The sequence below is a fragment of the Anarrhichthys ocellatus genome, unplaced genomic scaffold (genome assembly GCF_004355925.1).
Source record: "Anarrhichthys ocellatus isolate YVR2014 unplaced genomic scaffold, GSC_Weel_1.0 scaffold78, whole genome shotgun sequence".
Lineage (NCBI taxonomy): Eukaryota > Metazoa > Chordata > Actinopteri > Perciformes > Anarhichadidae > Anarrhichthys > Anarrhichthys ocellatus.
The window spans coordinates 82,290-104,396 of record NW_022280108.1 but is presented as its reverse complement, the minus strand read 5'-3'; the positions used below and the strand labels follow the sequence as shown (position 1 = coordinate 104,396).

The 22,107-nt window shown below is 44.3% G+C and overlaps 1 protein-coding gene across 1 annotated transcript in view; it reads left to right on the top strand.

Moving 5' to 3' along the window:
* The window catches only part of jade2 (jade family PHD finger 2), a 157,800-nt gene that overhangs the window by 93,731 nt on the left and 41,962 nt on the right, over positions 1-22,107 (top strand). The window contains 3 exon segments of the mRNA XM_031874076.1: positions 911-1,027; positions 4,974-5,480; positions 6,171-6,335. Of these exon segments, the coding sequence (XP_031729936.1) occupies positions 911-1,027; positions 4,974-5,480; positions 6,171-6,335 (789 nt within the window).

Here is a 22,107-nt window from a genome sequence, read left to right as displayed (position 1 = left end):
GAGAGGCATGTCGTCAGCTTGTTAAAGCGAGCGTGAAGGACAAGGAAAACCGTGAACGCGAGAACAAGCGAATGTAAAAAAGAAGTGGAATGGTGTTTGGAAAGAAAACAGGCAGCGGAGGAAGGAAGGAAGAAATGGCACTTTGGAGACGAGTGCTCTCCACTCTATTCTGCACGGCTGGTTGGCACAGGTCAATGACTTTTTGGTGGAGAAGGGTTCTGGGGGCCAAAGCTGCTCTGAATAGACCGCTCAGAGAGGGTGAGTCACAGCCATGTTTTTCCAAGGAGCACAGGTGTTCCTGCTCTGGGTCCAGGGACAGACTTTCTAATTCAAGGGCTTGGCTTTTGAAATTGGAAAACACTGAAGAAGTTACCATTCAAGCCCCAGTTAGTTTATTATTATCAGTGAGTGGATGGTTTGGTGGAGATTAAAGCGAAGACCGAAGTTAATCCAGAGGTCTTGTGCTTTAATAAAAACATGGTTGAAGTACAATCTCCAGCTGGTAATTGTTGACATATGAAATATTAATGAAATACGTAACTGTGCTATGATGCACCACGACTACCAATTGTGAAAATACCTCGACTCAGGTTTCTCAGTCTTCGAATAGCTTATTTTGTTCGACCAATATTTTCATTTTACATTTTTAAAAAACACAAGAAAAGCAGCATTCCTCACATTTAAGGATCTGGAACCAGAAACACATTTTAAAGCATTTTTTCCTGTTGATGGACCTATCGATGAATCTCCTCATAATCAGCACTACGAATGTTAAAATGAAACCGCTAAGATGACTGCCACAAGTGTTGTTATGATGATGATGATGAAGAAATACCATGAATCTCCACACACTGTTGATTGTGTATCAGACGCCGTGCTTTGTTTCAGACTTGTGTATTTCTCCCTGCAGGTGAGTATAGGCTGTCCAGAGAAGATGGAGCCCATTACCAAGGTGTCCCACATCCCCGCCAGCCGCTGGGCTCTGTACTGCAGCCTGTGTCGAGAGCACACGGGAACCTGCATACAGGTGCGTCAGATAAACGCTGATGTTGTTATGAAGTGAACCAAAACCTTACCTGAACACGAATAAAACACATTCTGAAATACAGCCTTATCGACGTAACATGGTACACAGAACTACAACAAAGCTCTTTGAGAATATTTTAACTACTGCAAACAACTTCACAACTGCGCTTCCTTTTGGTCCTCAGCAATACACCTGCCGTGACACAGTTGTGTCAAATACAAATTTGACGTAGCTACAGCACTTGTGAAATACAGAGTGGATTTAACTAGTGGACGTATTTTGCTGGCGAAACGTTTTTAGTCTTGCAGCGGAGAAACACAGACTCACTCTTTGTGTAAAAAGCAAGCCAAAGTCGTGGCCTACTCTCCTTCCCACTGGTGAAGTACGCTGGTTCGATTCTGCTTCCAGTCGCCCGTGTTCATACAACTCCTTAGAAGAGAGGAAGAGTCCGGTTGTATGAGCCGTGAGCTTCGGCCCCCCACTGCTGCACAGAGCGCTGTTCGTTTGTTTAGTCTGACTTTATTAATATTGAACGTGTCATGAGTCCAACTTGCATCAGAAGCACTCCCTCGGGTGCAGCATTACACAAGCCAAGAGTGAAGTAGATCGGATAAGCGGTTATATGCGAAGAAGAACACACAGACTCCCTTGCTTTATAGTAAGGAGTATACACTCACACACACACACACACACTCGCATAAAAGGTCTCTCAGCAACACAGATCATCATAGTTCTTAGCCTCCCGCTGGGCGCGGGTGGATCCGTTTGAACTTGGCACCTCTTAAACATGCTGCTGAGTACGCAAACAAAACCCCCGCTGGCACACTAACACTAACCCACTTTACAGCTGTTAGCTTGCGGACGGTTCAGCTTTAAAAGTGCCCTCAAGGTGGATTTCCTAGAAGCCCCGCGCTCGCTGTACATACATGTGTGCCGGATGTATGCAAAGCGTGTGTCCAGATGCGTGTTTGTTTCACGGTGTTTTGCCGTCACAGTATTGATGCTTTAGATTAACAGCGAGTACTTGAGCCACAATCCGTCCCCGTAGGGAGAGAGTTTCTCTCTCTCCCGCTTCCATGGCTGCAGGCGGGCGACTGTACAAACAAGCTCACTGATCAGCTGCCACCTCACACAGCAGGTAGAGATGCAGCGCTGCACGAGCAGCGGGAGTCCTGTGCAGGCTCTGAATGTCGGGAAAAGTATGAAATAGCAACGCAGTTTTCCATCTTGAAAGGTTTAGGCACGGGGGAGTCAAAGAGACGATGGAGTAAATGTCGTCTTTAATGCACACTTGGTCAAACAGTTCATACTGGATCAGAGGTCTTCCCTTCTAGACCACTTTTTATAGTCCACGTTGCTCTGAGATACTTCAAATCTTTGTTCATATTTTGATAATTTGGCGATAACAACCTCTGATGAAACCTTGCTGTGTCTCTTTTCCTGTGCTGATATAATGATAGTCGAGTGTCTCAGAGTGTTCAGGCCTAAATATTGCTGCATTAATTGGCAAGATCTATAAGTGCAATGGGACTCTAAATGTGTGCTTTATTAAACAAAGGTAGACTAGAAAGGTACTTAGCTTCATGCATAGTCTGTCTTCTTCACAGACTGGATGTTAAGTAGGTCAATCTTTAGGATGTATCTTAGCTGATCGTTGCCACTCTGTTGTGAGCGTAGGAGCATAGGACACCACATGAAAGGCTTAAATTCAGACAAATCAATATCTGAGGGGAGAAAGAAAAAGTGTTCAAATGAAAATGGAGATAGTCCACGTAAGCCTCGACTCCCACTGGGCATGACGTGTTTGTAGATTTGAGGAAAATCAAAGGTTATGGAAAAAAACAGCCGGACAGATCATCAATATTCCTCCGGTGTCCGGCTCTCGCTCCATCCACGTGATGGATATCAGCATTGATGTACTGCAGCTGCGCTGTCGAGTCTTAAAATAAATTATTTCATCAGGATTTCTTCACTTGACATACAAAATACAAAAGATCGGCCCAGATTCTTACGCCAAATGTCTCACTCCAAGGGACGCCAGTTTGAGTTCTTCAATTCTGCCAAACAGGATATTTGGAGCATATACTGTAAAAAAAAAATCGTTTAAATAAGCCAGCGTCCAGTGGCCACCTCTTAATTATCTAGACTTGCTAAGCAGGTGTGTGTGTGTGGGGAGTAATGGCCGGAGACAAATTAAAACAGTTTGGACTGAGGCTCTTTTTGTGCTTAACATCAAAGGTGATCGAGATTTGTCCCGTCCCATATTTATCATTCCTTTAAGAATTACACTTATTTATCAAGTGACTTACTGCAAAGTGTTGGCAAAAGTTTTTTTTATTTGTATAAGAATTTAACACATTCAATTAATAAGCATGAAATAGTGGGAGATTGGCTGAACCGGGAACAAAAGCGAAAGAAAACCAAACCGATAGTCTGCTGATGGCTTCCACTGTCACCTCACAGCAAGGGGGGCCCGGGTTCAGTTCCAGGGCCGGACAGCCCTTCTGTGTGGGGTTTGCATGTTCTCCCCGTGTCAGCAAGGGTTTCCTCCGGGCCAACTAGGCTGGAAGGTTATTGACACCGGCTTTTGGCTTCACATGTGTTCTTAAGCATGTTGAGAAATGATGTACGTTGTGGTTCAGGCATGATGTCTCTCTGTTTATCCTCTCAACACATAAATAAGCTTCAATACTGAGTCAAAAAAAAGAGGAAGTGCCGAGCAGGCGGCATAAAGACGAATCTAAACAGAAACTTTTATCTATCGTGGTAGCTTACTAAATAAAAGCTAAAAGCAGATCGACCTCTCAGTGGCCTCACACTGACTTCACGCCCCTCTGAAGGCTGAAAGGTTGTGATGATGAACTGGTTTACCTCACACACTGGTGACCTACTTTAGTTCAAAATCAGTGTGTTGTTGTCTGGGCTGTGACAGGGAGTGATGGAGAAAAATATAGCACAGACTAGAGCGAGTTCAAGGCAAAATATTCTATATTAATAAGGAATATTTCATTAGTATCAAGTAGTTCCTATTAGGCTTTTTGTTTTTGCATGAAAAAAGGTTGTTTGTGAAGACATTAGACAGAAGTTGTTTTCCAGTCAGGTTTTTCGTCACCGTGCTCATAAACACAGTGAAGAGAGTCACCATCCTGCAGAATGCTGAACTCCTCTGAAAAGCACGAGCACACACACACACACACACACATGTTGACACTATACCCGGTGACAGCAACACACAGCCACGAGGGCTCACACACACACAAAATCACACCATGCCTGGAGGGACTCAGTGGGAGGCCGCCTCTTAGTATGACCTGTAATGGATAGCGAAACACACACACACACACACACACACACACATCCCAAGTTACCAGTATGTCTGCAGAAATGGGGGAACCGTGTTTGTTGTGACTCGGCTCGTCTTTCTGCTTTGCTGCACTCATATTGGCACCCTGATCACACAAGAAATGGACCGAAAATGACACTAAAACAAATAGCTGTGACAGAAATTGAAGAAAAAAGTGTGTGTGTGTGTATTTGTGTGTGTGTGTGTGTGTGTGTTTGTTTGTGTGTTTACATCCATTTTTGCTTGTGAGAAAGAGAGTAATAGTGAAGTCGCTTCAAGATAGCAACACGCATCATGCATCTGCAATCTGATGTCTTTTTAATGAACCCACAGACATAGTTAACAATCAAATGGGACTTTCACCTTCCATTCTTACTATTTTCTCGACTCCAAAAGTGTCTGTGCTACATCCTTGTCCGTCCTGTACTACTTTCCTCCATCCATGTTTGCTCTCTTAAGCTTTGTCTCTACCCGCCCGTGGCACCCGCCGCAATTACGTCATTTTCTGCGCCGGCTTCACTACTATGTATGTACTACTACGAGTATGAACTACTCTTTATTCTGTCTCTGCCCTTAACTGAATTCTCTTTCTTCCTCGCCCAGTGCTGCATGCCCTCCTGTATCGTGGCCTTTCATGTGACGTGCGCCTTCGACCACGGCCTGGAGATGAGGACCATCCTGGCAGAGAACGACGAGGTGCGCTTCAAGTCCTTCTGCCTGGAGCACAGCTGCAGCGCCGGCAACGGCAGTACGGCAGCCAGCAACTTCTCCAGTTTGACCGGTGTGAGCAACGGTAACCACACCACCACTTCCACCACCAACGCAGCCACGCCCAGGCCGGACTGGGGGGCCGCCACCGGTACCGGTACCGGTCTCGGCCCTGAGCTTTGGCCGGACCATCAGCACCAACCAAACATCAGCAGCAACGCGGAGCAGAGGTCGGTATTGTACCCGATTCCGGTGTCGGCATCGGAGCGGGCTGAGCGGGAACAGCTGGAAAGAGAGAAAGTGAGCCAGAGGAAACAGAAGCTCCAGGAGCTGGAGGACGAATTTTACCAACTGGTGGACCCCAGGGAGGTGGCTGAAAACCTGGCGCTGCCCGTCCCCCAGGTAGGTTAAGCCATAGAACTTAAGCACTCTGATTATACAACAATAAATCCATGAAGCATCTTTCCGTCCATTATGTCTTAAAATCGAATGAATATAAAATAATAATAAATAAAGAAACTTGATACAGTCTCTCCATTTGCCCACACAACATTGTTCTCATCTTTCCCCAGTATTTCAAACACACAGATCATCCATTACATCTCATATTATTCGTGGAGATGAAGAGTTTGTAATTGAATGTAATCAGATGTGGTATTGATGAGCTGCATTTAGAGTGCCGGCTCTAGTGTGTCATATAAATTGCTGCCTATTCACAGGTGAACTGTCTGATGAATCGCGGGCTTTTGTTCAGAACGCGCTGTGATTAACTGGCCTTCGCTTAGTTTCTAAACATGGTCGTGGCTGCAGGCCAGAGCTTTGTTTCACTATAAAGGAAGCAAACAGCCTTTTAAACGTGGGGATGAAAAGTCTGTATCATGCTTTAATGGAATAATTGATTTAGAGCAGTTTAAATACAACTTCTATCAGTTTAACTTATTCAGGTTTTATAGAATTATGTTGAATTTGAACATAGTTCTATAAATGTATTTTCTTTGCCATTCATTTGAAGCTATTGATGTTCCAATCCGCCGACTTTCGCAAGAACATCGTTAAATTATAAAATGGGATTCTTTTTGTTTCTTCTTCAAGGTGGACTTCTTGTATCAGTTCTGGAAGATGAAGAGGAAGGCCAACTTCAATCAACCTCTGGTGACCTTAAAGAGGGACGAGGTGGACAACCTGGCCCAGCAGGAGCAGGACGTCCTCTACAGACGCCTCAAGCTCTTCACACACCTCCGACAAGACCTGGAGAGGGTGAGTCGTAGAAGTGTGTGTGTGTGTGTGTGTTTGGTATAAGGCCTGTGTTTGCACACGCTCAGTGCTTGCTGATATTTAAGGGGTCATTTTAATTTTTTTTCCAAAATGTTTAATTAAAATGATCATTGACGGTGTCATTTAAAGTTGATTTTTGCTTTCATGAATATTAATGTTAATTGAATGAGCCGCCTGAAGGATGGAGGCATGATGAAATGGCTGAATGATATATTGAGTGAATGAATGATAACCCAGTGTTGAACATTTTAAGTGAAGAATCCACCAAACGCGCAGAATTCATTTGGTTCTTCTTTGTGATTGTGTTCACTGTGACAGTTTATTCAGTTTATTCAAAAGTCAGGCGGCACAGAGGACTTTTTTCAGAGCTCTTTTCTTGCTAAAATAATCAGGTGTGTTTTGGTTCGTGTGCTTCTGGCTTTGGGACGGACGGACTTCTCAGTCTCAGGTGACACAAAGCACAGAAATAGTGAATGCATGTCTCTTGGGATTTAAAAAGTTACAAGGAGAATAGTGTAGGAGGAGGTGGTACCAACTACATATATATGTAAACTTTTCAAAGACTCTTTAAGTATTTGTAGTCTCCTCAGGCCTGAAGATATACAATGTCTCAGATGCTAGCTGTTCAGTGGTCACCACCTGTTGGGGAGTTCAGGTGGATCAGGTGATGATGGATTGCTGCCAGACTGTAATGGTAAACCAAAATCTGAGGTCCTTGTCGGCGAGGTCCTCAACTCAAAGCTGCAGAATCATTATACATGCACCTGTGTGAAGGTAGGATACAGGAAGTGTTAGTGGGTTATGTTCAAAGTCTCCCTTGTGGAGGGGCTGCTCAGACTTGTGGTGGCAACCGAAGAACCAGTTGGTGAAGGAAGTTGTTGAGCTGAAGAAGGAGGCTTTTCGGGTTTGACCCTAACCCGACTGCTACTGGGAAACCAAAAGGCCAGCAGCTTCTGTGGAAGACATTGACCTCTGTGGACAAGGCGGAGTTTGATAGTTGCACATTTCTCTGCCAAAGGGGGATGCGATTAACTCCAAGATGTTTGGGATGTTATTGGGCTGTCTTGGTGGACAGTATTCTTGCTGTGTTTCAGTCTTTATGCCAGCTATTGTAACTGATTACGTTCTTTTATTATTTTAGGTTTAGGGTTACTTTCCCTTCCTATTAACAGTGGAAACTATGAGATTTTTTTACTTTATTTCTGGCATTGAAATTATTTACGCAACATTTATGAACGATTCCAGGAAATAAAAGTAAACGAAAGACGTTTGCATACAACGTGCGGTCTGCTTTCTGGAGCTGCGATCAGGAATAGATTATCATCGTGACCTCCAGTATCAGGTATTTATAAATGCTTACTGCAGTTTTGAGGTCAGTATTCCTCTACTGCCTTCAGTAACATGGCTCACACTTGGCAGCTGAATGCTAACCACTATGTAAATTTCCTTGCTCGGTTTCTCGGATTGGTTGCGCCTGTTCCCATAACCTCACTCCAGGGCTCATGTTCGCAGTGCACTGAATGGCATTCACTGCAGCGGTGCTCCCAAAACCTCTTTCTGACCCTGCAATCCACCCGGCAGAATCTGAATGACAGCGGGCTGCCCCACAGCCAAACATCTACTCCACCCCCGAGTTTAGGGGGGATACGGTTAAAGAATCTTCATTTGGCTAAGAGTAAGACAACCTTTAGGCAATTAACTATCAACCAAATGCCCCTCTTTGTAACAAACTAAAACAGTAATATACACACACAGACAAGAGTGCATCACTGGGTTTTAATTGATCATTGGCGTTTACATTTAATCTCAGCTGGTAATACCATTTAAGTATTTCCGATTTCATAATCTAGATTGAAAGTTCACCGTGCCATCGATGTGTTTTCCTCTTGTTATGCATCGCCGCAAAATAATGGAAAGACTCAATTATGAGTGACTGCGTTCAATGCATCGTTTTTTTCTGTGATGGGGAACATTACTCTATGGAGGCGTTTGTTTCCTGCAGACTTGCGTAACCGAAGCCGTACCACAGTGGCCTCCGGTGGTCAGGGTTTATTGATTGTTGAAGGCCAGGCTAACTTCCTGACCAGTCAGTGTATCTGTAGACTCCATAACAATTCTCCCTCCAGACCACTTCTTCTTATTGACGTGTGTGTTGTAGAAGTGGACCATACCACTTCAGGTCTCTAAGGTAAACTCATCCCATCAATAACAGCTAAAACAACTGAAGAGAGTCAGTGGAAAATATCATCTTATTTAGCATTGATCTGCCAGGATGTGAAGCACTGTAAAAATGTTAAACGTTGTGTAATAGTGATGCTCGTGGAAGGAGATTTACATTTCTAAAACATTTACATTGCTACGTAAAATGCTGTGGAGCTAACATAAGCAGAGTACGTTAGCACACCATGAATTAGCGTTAGCGCTTCTATGCTACTGACTGTATGCACTCAGAGCTCAGTGTGTCCCACAATTCATCTGCTGTGCCAGACCAGATGTTTTAGGACTGATGGTAACAGACAAAGAGGTTGAAATGTATTTGGCCTCCACAGATGTCGACATAAATATCCACTATCGGATGTTCTTTTTTTCAATGGTTTTGATACATACCGTATGTTCCTCCCATAATTCTTTTATCAGACGGAAACCAGTTAAATTTAATATAATGCAATATAGTATTATGTCTCTCTCTTTCTCTTCCGTCTCTGAAGTTGCAGTGCATTGAGCGCTCTCGGTGTTCACACGCAGGATATCTCAAACACCGCCAGGACTTTGTCTGAAGGAATCTTTCGTCTCATAATTGTGTTGAGGCTTCGTCAAAGCGGTTATTAGTCTGTTAGCACTGCTACGATTGCAGATCAAGACACGGGGACGTTTGTTGCTGGGAGACCGTGTCATCGGTGGGTGACATCCTGCCCGCCATGTTTACCGGCGGTTTGAACGTCAACAAGTTGTTGAATCTCGGGGCTGCTTTCGGGAATCGACCGGCGTTCCTCTTCAACATCGCTCGGCCATCTGACAGAGAGAGAGGGGGATTGATTGTGTGTGCCGCTGGCAGGTCTCCCGTGAGGACGATTGATCATCAATCGAGTGTTGACAGCTCGCCGCTACTCATGCGAGCGGCTGTCGATGCACAAGCTCTGTTTTTCTTCTTCTGTCTGTCCTTCCACCTGCTTTTCTCCTCATGATATCTGCTTCTGTTTCTCACAAACAGATGGCTTTCTCGTTCATATCTGACCCATATTTTTAACTCGTATTACTATATTTTGGCTCCATTCAGTGTTTTCAGTGGGGTTTTTTTCTTCTTCTCTCGGTTCAGGTGTGATGTCTCGTCTGTGGAGATGGACGTGTGTTGTGTGCGTGGCATTGTGTTTGTGTGTCAAGGCGAGTGTGTGTAACCGTGCGCGAGAGAGTATTCCAATCATCTCTGATTTGCTGGCAAATTGAAAAATCCCCTCCATCCTTCCATCCCGTCATCCCTAGACCCCCAACCCAATCAGACCCCACGACTGAACCCTCCAGCTTGCTGCTTTTGTGAATATACGTGTGTGTGTGTGTGTGTGTGTGTGTGTGTGTGTGCGCATGTTGGTGGTGAAGGAAGAATCCGGGGGCTAATGTTGGGGTGGATTATCCCCCTCCTCTTTCTCTTTGAAGTGCTGCCAATGGAACGAATTGCACCGTGCTGTCCCTAATGCACTGGTGAGCTTTCTCCATTTCTGCACTCCTCTCCTGAGTGTTGCCCAAAACTCCCCACAGCACCTCCTCCCCTTTCACCCGCATCACTCATCCAATCGGCGCGCGACATGCCGAAGCAATGTGCCGCGCGGTGATTGGGCGGTGTAAGTGATCTGCTAGATGTTGCTTCTTTTGTCTTTTGGCTGACATGGTGTTTTAGGATCCGGCTAAAGGTGTGTGTGTGTGTGTGTGTGTGTGTGTGTGTGTGTGTGTGTTAGTTAGAGGGTTGCTTGTGTTGAAAAGGTTGTCGGTGCAAATCCCTGCACCTGCTGAGGATGTCTACAGCAGGAGTGCCTTGAAACAAACCTCTGTTGCCCCAGATGTCATGAACCATAGTTCACACTGGGGCGGATTAACACTTTGCTGGTAAAGGAAATATTAAATCATCTATTTAAATAAGTAATAGAGTGTAGAGCCAGAAGATATATTGTAAAAATTCAAAATGTTAGTCATGTTTGAGTAGAAATGAATGATTTTGTATGTTAGCTCTCAATTGAGCTGACTCTGAAAAAACATTGTTCGCTATTAGCTTCAAGCAATTTATTTGAATAGCTGATGTGTTAATTTGGGCAGAGCCGGGTTAGCCGTTTCCCCCCGTGGACCGTCTTTATGCTAAGCTAAGCTAATTGCCTCCTGGCTTTAGCTTCACACTTTACAGACACGAGAGTGGCAGCAATATAATAGATATTTCACCCAGCTCTACCCACTGAGTTCCCAGGCTTTTGCTTTTACATTGCGGCTTTCTAGCCTTCCGACCACTCAAAGCGCTTTACACTACGTGCACACATTCATTTTAAAAATGTGGGGTTCAGCATCTTGCCGAAGGACACTTTGACATGCGGACTGGAGGAGCCAGGGATCAAACCCACCGATCCTCCTTTACAACTCTTGAGCCAGGGCCGTGTTTTCTTACGAGAAGGCACAAATTTATCCCCAACTTAACGACGCCGTTAAAAGTGTAGAAACATTCACTGGCTGGGTCTTGGAAAGTAGTTGAGATGAGGTTAAGTCCTGAAGCAAAGGGTCAGAGTTTTAACTGGAGAAGTCTGCAGAAATTGAGGCGAGCTGGGTGGGGAGTGCAGGGTGGCGGCTCAGGCTCTGGAAGCACAGGGATAAAAAAGAAACAGTCTGGACTTTGCAGTTAAAGGAAAGGACTAAAGACTGTAGGAGAGGTGGATGAATCAGGGGGGAAATGCCAGGGCTCGGCCCGGGCCAGGAGACTGGGGAGAGCTGTGGCTGACGGAGGTGAAGCAGATTTGAAAGAATCCCTTTTCCTCACTCATTTCCTCTGGCGCGTTTTTTACGTCTACAACTACTCGAGTCGAACAATTGCAGTTAGTCTTTTTCCCTCCCGCGAGTGCGCCGGCGCTCCGGCCAGGGCTGGCAAAGCGTCTGATGGCACAGTGCCCGCTCTGCGCCCTGCCCTCCGCTCTCTCACGGTGAAGACTTGGCAGCACACTCGGGCCCAGCAGGTCGGCAGTCCCACGCCCAGGAGGCCCTTGGAGCGGAGCAGAACAGTATGCTTATGAAACACTGCACTTAATTCCTTAAGGGGAGAGAAAGGGGAAGTTTTGATCGTGAGCAGCTAACATATGTTTTATATATCTTCTTTCGCTGCTGAGCAGTCACAAGCGTAGCAGAAGGAGTTTTCATGGAAAAGAGACCCGAGAAAGAGAAAGTAGGGATTTGGGAAGAAAGGTTTTTTTTGGCAGCCAGAGCCAAACGCGGACAGAGGGCAGCACTGGCAGCCCCTCCAGCCTTTTGCTGCAGGTTTGGAAGAAGCAGGGTGGTTGTGTACCGATACCTGACATTTAGACTCAGTCCTTTCCTTGACTGCAGTTTTACAGTTTCAGAGTTTGTTTTCTTTCCACACACCCCGTCCTTGGTGCTCCACTCAGTTTAAATCGAGCAGAGAGGAAGTTTCGAAGCTGAGAATAAGGGGGAAATGCATGTGCGCACAAGCTTGTGTCCAGGTTTGCATTCACAGTGAAGATCTAGGCAGGAAAAGTAAAAGAGAAGCTCTGTCCACCTCTGAAGAAGCTAAAGACAAAAAAGCATCTCAGATTGCTAACATCTATGGATTTCCTACAATATTTTCTGCTTGTGTTGACTCAAATCCACGATTCATGAATGCCAAGATCCACAAAACCCACCAAAGAAATCTTCCAACTCCTCCAATTTTATTATTTTTTTAACAGAAGGAACCACAAAAAGGCCTTGGACTCTTCTCCCAACTTTCATTTCTTTACTTAAGTAATCTCTCTATACAATCGTCCAAAGACTACGTTATTTACTTATTTATTTATTCGATATTCATAAATCGTTTGTTGCTCGTAACATGTAGAAATCAGTCTTTACAACTACAAACAGAGCTATCTCTTTTTAATATCATGTTTCTGCATTAAATCCTGTCATACAAAGATTTAAATATTAAATATTGTTAACTATTTTTGTTCGACAAAAGTTTAAAATGCAAAGTTTCAGCACATTTGTCAGTCTGCAGACTTTTAACCAAAAGGATAAAGCTAAATTCTAGTTTGTGCTGGTATAATGAGATCATGCATCTTCATCTCATATTATATACACAAAGATCTCAACATAATCTCAGAGTCGCTTCTCTACATTTTATACATCAGGTTTTTCTCAATTTACAAGCAATATTTCAAACTTTGAATGAATTTAAAGCTTTAAAGTTCAGTTAACTGTAACAGCCATTTACATCTGTGCTTCATTGAAGTCTTTACGAGCATGCAGGAGGCTACAACTCCTCAGGTGTCCTTTAACCGTGTATCCTTAAAATGTCCTAAATTAGAGTTAAAAAGTCGTATTTTTTAATTCTCATGAAGCTCAGAGACTTGCCATACAATTTGCTGCAGGCGTCCAGGGACGCATATACAGTACATCTGAAGTTGGGAATACTGACTCGGAAATATCGACTTCTGACTTGCAATGGATTGCAGCATTAGACCCCCCGACGCCTGCCAAATGTCTGCACCCTTCAAATTCCACACCCTCAGTGTGTTACACTGGCTTCCTGTTGCAGGTTTGTAGTGTCCAGGATACTTTGTCTGACTTGACAAAAGAGCCACAGAAGAGATTTTCACTGGCTGCCTCTTCGTGCCCAGCGAACTGAATCTGATGTGTAAAATTGGAGGAATGTGCACCTCAGAGGGTTAGTGTGTGCAGTGTATGTGTACTGTACTCCTCGACTTCTTCTAATACCTGCTGCGTCTCCCCAAAGTAATTTCCCTTTTCATAGCCGGCACATTCATTCCAGCTGAAGAGAAGCGAACGGATCACAAAGAGAAAGAGACGGATGAGGGAGAGACTTGCAAGGTAGCGAGGGATTTGTCATCGGTTCATTTCTAATCATTACATTTAAACACGGAACCGTCCCGCACCTTTCTGACACCCCTTCTAAGCACCCTGCCCTTCACCCCTGTGCACTGTACACCCACCGAGCCGCTCGCCTGGCATGCAACCGCCTCTGGTGTTATGCAACGTTAGTTTAGGGTCAGGGAGAGGACAGAGACGTGGAAACAGTGACACCGACTCTAGTGCTGCGCCTGTTTGGCTCTCCATCGTTCTCTCTCTCGCTCACAAACACACTCGGATTTACAGACACACAGTGAAGTCAACTTACATGCTTCACTACCACTTACATGGACGCATTTACAAAATCATTCATCACCCACATGCGTACCAACACTGCTTGCATACATACCCTCGTACACCTACACACTTAACCACACATAACTGCAAGGTGGTGGTGGTGGGGGGAGGTTGTTCTAGCTGCGGGCCAGACGGGCCGAGTCATGCAGCAGACAGACCCACCCTGTTGGATCAACGTCAACCTGGCTCCCCACACACAGCTCTGCTCCAAACCTAATACTGGCTCACTACACACAATCCTTTCTTCTCCGTCGTCTTCGTCGGTCCGTTTCCAAGATGCTTCGGGGTGTCGAGCGAGAGCCAAGACAAGGGCCTTTTTCACTGCAGCGGCAACCATTGCTGTTATATCTCAACATTCGACTGTCACTTTTAAGTGTTTTAACAGCCAAACAGGGTTTTTTATTTTGTAGATTCAGGGGAAGGACCTGGTTGGCTTTCTCCCAAAAGTGACCGGTGGAGTATGGTAGACTCCTGAGGGGGAGCAGTCTGGCCCTCGCTGTACTCTTTACGAGTCCTCTGCTGCAGGATTTTGGCCCGTGTTCATTCTCGCCGATGAGACTTCCCAGACATCAAAAAGATGTTTTGATCGATGGCAGTTGGACGTATAGTTGTTGAGGCCCTCAGTGACTGTACTAATCAAGGATGATTTATTAGCTTGTTTCACATTTTAAATCAAACTAATTGGGGATTGCTTTATGTCATTCATTTACAGGTTTTGCTTTCTCACTAACATGTCATTAGGTGAAAGCCTCCCCAACCACCAAGGTCAGGAGATACTGTTGAGACCTGTTACCTTGTTTAGTTTTTTATGAGGTCGTCTTCATGGGGAAGAGTGCAATTTATACAATCTTTTATGTATTTCTTGGGATTGGCTACATAGCTCCGGACAACATATCATTGCTTTATGTTTAAGTTATGAATGTTGCAGATGTCGTATATATTTTTAATGGGACTAATAGGTCCTCCAGTCATGAAACACACAACCATTGTACTTAAGAAAAGAATGATTAAACCCATTTCAGTCTTTACAATGCTTTTTCCTAATTTGAAATGAACCCCTCTACACTTCTTGCAAAGCAATAAATGTGTTTTAAAGCTACAGAAGGCCCCTAAACTTAAAGACATATTTACATACTATATAATAGTATACTGCAGCTGCTATGCAAAAGCCATCTTGAATCACAGTAGTATTTAGAAGAAATAACAATTTGGCACAGGTTCTCAATAATGATGTCCTTAATTTGTTGCAAAGCGATTGATGGGCAACAGAACAAAAAAAGATTAAACACATGCCAGAAAGAATAAAACAAGAACAGCAGTTTTAAAAATTAAAAAATAAATGATTATTTGAGCTGCAAATGGACCAAATTAATGAAGAAGAGACGCTTAAAATGAAGTAGGGAAAAGGGAAAGCATCAATTACTGCAGAGAATCTTACATATACAAGCAGGAGTTAAACTATGGAGTTTCAAACGTTTAAAAACATGAAGTATAATCTTCAGATCAATTCTAAAAATCTACTATAAATGTGAAAACGCTCCTTCGCTTCCTCCTCTGATCTCCGCGGGTGTCTGGCTGCATCACTCTGTATGAGCTGAAGGCTTCACACCTTCAGGTAGCCTGAAGCTCCTTTCACTCTGCTACACACCGCCTGTTGAGATCCACTGCTGCTTAAAAATGCTGCATGCTAAGCTTGACTGTGCAACACGTCCCCGAGACTCCACGGCTTACAGCAGAGACGCTCCTTTGGCTGTAGCCGAAACATGACAGGCTGTACAGTATAATAATGGTGAAGTGCTAATCAGAATAGTTTATCTAATAATGACCAGCTATTGCAAGGACTCATCTCAGATTCCATCACGTTCTCACTTCCAGCCTGTCAAATACTGACGCTCCAGATAACCCCTCTAGCATCAAAATCAAAACAAACTGCTTTGTTCACAGAAAACGTACAGTTCTGTAAACAAAAATGATGGTAAAAAAAAGTCAATGTTGACTTGGCTTCACACGTGACACGAACAGAGGTCTCCTGAGTGAAAGTCCTGTGTTTGTTTGACCCTTTGCACTCGTCTTTATACTACGTCAGTGGGTTATTTTTGACAAGAAAGAAGAATGTATGGAATGAAATAAAAGATGCTGCTGATGAGAGGTGGTTAGAGTTAAACATTTAAGGCACTAGGTCTGCGTGAGCGGGTTTCCTGCACACTGTGGTCTTCTTTTTCACTCAAAGCTGTGACCTAATATGACGCATGTGTGGCTGCTTTTCTCTCCTAATCTTTGGTTTGGTCACAGTGTGCATGATGCACAAACAAGGCTTGTGATTGATTGCAGGTGGAGGTGCTTGATGAACTTGATGATGAGTTTATTTCTGATTCCCTCCCATTTTTGCTCAGAGACATGTACTTTTTGCTGGAATATGCATTATGCCACAGTACAGGACTCAGAAGGAGCAACTTTCTCCAAAATGTCTCCAACTCTTGGGGGAAACAAAGCATCTGCTCCCGTCTCCTTCACCACGTTTGTTTTTAGAAACAGATTGATATTTTTTTCGGGACATTTGCCGCCTGGCTGCTGCAGGACAGGCCAGGCTCACGCAGCCTCTTTATCCCAGCTAAGTGTCCCGGTAGTCCGGCCTCAGCTGTGCACCCTAATGGCTGCCGTTTAGACTGCTCGATAGTGGCAACGATGACTCCACTCACCTCCTATCACTCGGCCTCTTACCTCTTTATATGTTCTCTTACCTCTTCTGACTCTTTCCTCCCTTTTTCCATAGATCCACGAATACAGAACTTTTAGTTGCTATCTTCCTCCTTTCATTCTCTCCCCTTTTCCTTTTTTATCTTTTTCTTCTATTTTAACACCCTCTCTCTTTTCACCTGAATCTTTATTTTCATTGCATCCTCCTCTCTCGCTCACTTTTCTTCCTCCTTCGTCTCTATCTATTTCTCTCTCCATCTCCTCCTCCCCCTCTCCCTCTTTCTCTCCCTCGATATCCTCATCCTCCCGCTGCCCCTCTGATATGAGCTCTGTTGGATGAAATAAATATGAGGCGGACGACAGATAAATATTTATAGCTGCTTCGGCTGTATAATTTTGCGCGTCAGTGTGTCGTTGCGCAGTGTGCGTGTGTGTGTGTGTGCATGTGTGTGTGCATACATACATGTAAGGTGTGTGTGTGTGTGTGTGTGGTATATGTTTTCAGACCCTTGGCTAGTGCAGGTGCCAAGGCTGCTGCAGGGATAAATAATTCACTGGAAGTTAAACCTTGAATTCACATCACTTTGACGGGACAATAGGAGCAGCATGGCGGCACACACACACACACACACGCACACACACACACGCCACCTGGCGCTGTGCGTGTGTGCCCTCATACATTTAGAAATGAAAGCGCACATCCTTGTGCATACACATGTTCGAGACATACACTAATCACGCATGAAAACACTCTTGTGCAATCATCTGTATGCATGAAATTTAATGCACAACCGTAAAACTTAAATACTCTTATAAACATGCACATAAGCCCAGTAATACACACCTCAAAAGCTACACTGTATGATATATATATATATAACTACTGTATGTTCCCGCTGCACTGTGTGTGTGTGTGTGTGTGTGTGTGTGTGTGTGTGTGTGTGTGTGTGTGTGTGTGTGTGTGTGTATGTGTGTATTTAAGGTTTCCATTGGATTCTATTTCTGTCGTGTGAATGCATGAACGTGTGTGTAGTTTTGAGCTTTTTTTACCCGTGTCAACCATCTCACACGAGGCTCACTAGCCGCACTGCACACAGATAAGGGGCGCGTCAATAAGTTATGAGGGCGATATGAGGCCCCCCTCCCCCCCCGAGTTGACCTGGGCCTTTAATATTTTACAGTAGGGTCTCTCAGGCGGTACCGGCCGACACACTGCCGCAACTCAACCGTAAAATCTCACTTCACAGGACTCGACGGCAAGCGACGCCCTCTGAGGTCCAATTTAAAAGCCTCCTCTGAGAGCCTGTCAATGCAGTCGACTCAAAGAGCGCTTCACATAGAAGATGTATGTAAGATTAAAAGGTCTAAGCATGTGGAAAAAGGAGTTGTTTTTGCGCTTCAGGATCTAGTCCATCTCAAACTATCAGACTTCTCAGTGCGGACAGTCTCACGCTCTACACAACAGCGCTTCTTAATGCACAAATGCAACTACATTCAGAATTATTACGAGGGAGCGTTTTGAAGCATACAACTCTTCATCTTCAAATCCAAATGTGCTGCTTACGACACAGACAGCAGAGAAACAGAGAAGGACGTTTTGCAGAAAAGTTTCGGTGCTGCCGCTCAGCGTAGATCAGCTCAGCAGGCGGCCAATCAGGTTTAGTTTTCATTATATTCTCTCACAGTCAGAGCAAGCAAGATTTCTGTCTCAAAAATCGAGCTGCCAGACGTGTTGATTTATCTGTGTTTTACTGCTATTTTACACTTGGCGTGTGTTTAGTGTTAGAGTGTGTATTTTTGTTCACAGCCCACAAAGTGGTGAGAGCATGATTTCCAGTAAGGACAGTCGGTGTCATGAAGGCAAGGAACAGAATGTATTGGAGTTGGACATAGAATCTGTTTTCCACTTGGCTGTTTAGATAGTTTTTTATTTAAAGTAAAACTTCTTAGATAACGTTAGATCTCATAACCAAAGACAGGCTGTTCTTTTTTCTGCACATCAAAACCAATAAACAAACTTTCTCTCAATAACAGGCACACATTTATTGTTTGCCATAATGGTTAACTGTGTCCAGTTTAAATACGAACGAGCTAAATTACATTGCAGACATACTTCGGTGATGGTATCACGGCTGCCTCGGGCACATTTTAGTGGTTTTGTGAGCAGTTTTATGACCTGCAGTGTAAACAGGCTCTTGACCAGGCATTTATTGTAGACGGGTGTTTATTTCCTGGAATACGAGGTTCGTCGAGGCTGCCAAAGGACGCATTTATGACATGGTTTATGGAATTTATGTTAAAAACATTTTTTTCTCAGGGTGTCATTGTAGCATAGAGTTCGACGTTTGTGGTTTCCAGTTTTGCAAGTTTTGCATTCTGTGTCCTCAAACAGTTTGTTTTAATGTTGATGAAATGGTGCGATATGACCGTATCACCTTCCAGACAGGCTGATAGTGGCCTCTAGTGACTCAGCAATATCTAAAGTTCGACCAAACACTGGAAAAAAAGAACAACTTCTTAGACCATCTTACAATATGCATGACGAATTTACTTCTTTGGTTTACACCTGCAGCACAAAGCGTTGTCGCCTTCTTTGACACAGACTCAGTTTTCGATCGTTCTCTGATCAGCAGTTTGTGTTTTTGTTTGCTGGCAAGCCCTAAGGGTAAGAAATGATCAATCATATCATGACTGGGATCAGGTTTTAATAGAACTTAGATACAGAAGTGTGTCACATACTTGTTCATTCAACAGTGAGATACGGTCCAAAGTTTGGGTTCTTTAAGAACCTAGTCATAATAACGTTATTGCTGGTAATCGAGACGAGGGTCCGTCCTTCTATATGGGTCGAGTTGGTTTGCTGACATTGCGGCAGACCTCTCGCACTGAGGACGGTCCGCCATGCTTGACAGTCGTGCCGAGAGCCCCGTCCCTCCGGGGGGGGGGGCAGTAAAGCTCATGATCGGAGCCGCGGGCAACCTTCACCCCGGGCTGACCTACAGCCGCCACAGGGGAAATGCACTTTGGCGAGGGCCAGCCAGCGCCGGGGGGGGAGGAGTTCCCACGAGGGGATCCTCCGCACCGAGCGGCCGTCCCTGAGCTGCTGAATCGAATCCCCCGGGCAGATGTTTTCAGGTCATTATGAAACTGTTGTGGTACTACTTCGGCTGTAGGTAGTATATCAAGCGGTTTGTTGTAGCCTGACTTGTTTCAGTGAATTTGCCGACATCGGACGTACTGTAGTGGGACTATTGTGCATGAGCACATCGCAATGTCGAGGCTGAAAAGTTAAACACTGCAGCTCAAGTCTGAACCCTGTCCAGGCCCTGCTGTTCACAAATATGAAGGTGTGTTTGCTCATCACTTCAGTAGATCAGATACTTTAACGTTGTTGCAGTTTTAACGGTACGAAAGATATATTACCAGCTGTTTACAGGTCAGTCATCTTTCTGTTAAAAACTGTTTTTCGGATCATAACACAACAGACGTCACCCGCTCCCCACGATCAGATCTCTATACCTGTGCAGTTAGACATGGAACGACCTTCATCACTCAGAGCACTCAACAGCCCTCTCAATAATTCATTGACAGTGTCACCGCATACCAACAATAAAGCTTTACAACATGCTCAAATTCACAGAGAGCAACTTCAGGTCGGTTAATGGTGCGAAGAGGTTTTTAATCTGGTTTTAGGAGGGTGGTCTGATGCTGAATTATGTCGTTAATGTATTATGATCACCTGCTTAACTTGCTTTGACGCTCTGAGCAGACCAAAGTAGCTGCCAGCGTACGGTATCCACCCTGCTCTCTTTCAGCGGGGAGGCTTGTCCTCAGTCTGTAAAGCCTGAGTACAATAAATTGAAACTAATTGGGAGGTTTTGAAAGATTACAGTCAGCCGGGCCCACCCAGTCGGGGCCGAAAAATCCATCACTTCCCTCACCGAGTTTCGCCGCAAAGCTCCCAGCACAATTTTACCAACTTTTCCCCGCACGCTATAATTTTGTCCCAGCCAGCCTCTCACACCATTATGGAATAAAGCCTCCCCGCTGAGCACCCTGTAGCATCTGCAAACACATTCCTCAGACCTCCACTTACCCCTGGCTGGCCGGGCAATAAAACATAGCCAATTAAGCTTTACTCCACGCTGTGTGAAGCCCTTCTCCTGCTGCTGAGTGTGATTTGAGTCTGAGCTACTTCCTCCCTGACTTCCCCTCCTCTGAGAAGAGGTGAACGGAGAGCAACCTCTTTTCTTCCGCTGCCCAAATAGTGTGAAACTCCTCTGGAGGTAGCTCCGCCACATCTGTTCATTAGGGCTGTATTTCCCATTGTCGATATCTCACCATCCTCCATGCTGCATTCCTGTACCGTGCAAGAGACGGAGGAAGTTTGACTGTGACGCTGCATTTGAATATGTAGGAGCTTCTTCTAGGTTCTGTGTGCATTTACGAGAGATTAAAAGTGAGGACATATTCAAAGTGTTACAATCTTATTTGAGTTGACTTTCCCTGTACAGTTATGTAAAAGGGAAACTAGGCCACTTCAAATTATATATGATCATAGGAACATTTTGAGCAGAAATGCGTTTCCCTGTCTGTCCTTTCTTGTGCCGCGGAGTTAGGAGTTATACATCTTTCACTGCACAATAAATTGATGTGCGCCATTGGAGAGGGTGAAGAGTCTCATGGTCCAATGCATGAGAGTTCTAATCCCTGTACATGTTTTCTGTAAAACGTTTTTTTGTACCGGTGCATGTAGAGTGCAGAATTACGCGCACTGCTAAAAAATTGTTCCTGCACTACCGAGCATTATCAAAGGGTATTCTGAGCCCGACAAAAGAAACCAGAACGTGTGAAAACAGGACCAGACGGGAAATATTAAGTCACTTTGCATGACCAGGTTTGTATTTATGCTTTTTTATATTGCTTAAACAATTATGTTACATGAAACAGTTCATTGTGATTATAAGGTTCAATAAAATCCACTGAAACACTGTGTGAATTAATGTTCACTGTATTTCAGTAACGTTTGATGATTGTTGTAATAATACAGTTTACCGGGATGTTTTTGGAATAAAATCAATTCGGAATTTTCCAAATTGTGTGGTAAGTAAACATATTTCCTACTTTGTCCAATAAAGCAGTTCAGCAGATATACCAACCCCAATATGAAATGTAGTGATGCTGTCATTTGTTTATGATAGTTAGTTATAGTAATGTAGTGCTGCTGACCAGTAGAAGACTTTATTTATGTTGCACAGCACCAGTTATTCCTTAAGGAACTGTAGCAAGACGGACTGGAAGTATCCAAAAAGCTGCGACCAGTCTCTTCTTTAATCCTGTCGGGGCTTATGCACGCTGCGTGCAAGACGGGCGATCCATGCTGTCTGGATACATTGTCAAGTGAGATTTTGGAGACAATTTAATCCCTCCCCAAATCCTGTTTTGTTTGCTGACATGAAACAGTTTGTCCAATAAAACCTCAATCCAGTGGAGCCGAGGGCTTTGGAGTAATAAGGTTTTCATAACCGGGATTTGATCTTTACATATTTGCTATTAGACATAGTGTGGGGTGTACACACTTCTCCTCTCATTTTAATTAAACTCTTTGTGTGTGTGTGTGTGTGTGTGTGTGTGTGTGTGTGTGTGTGTGTGT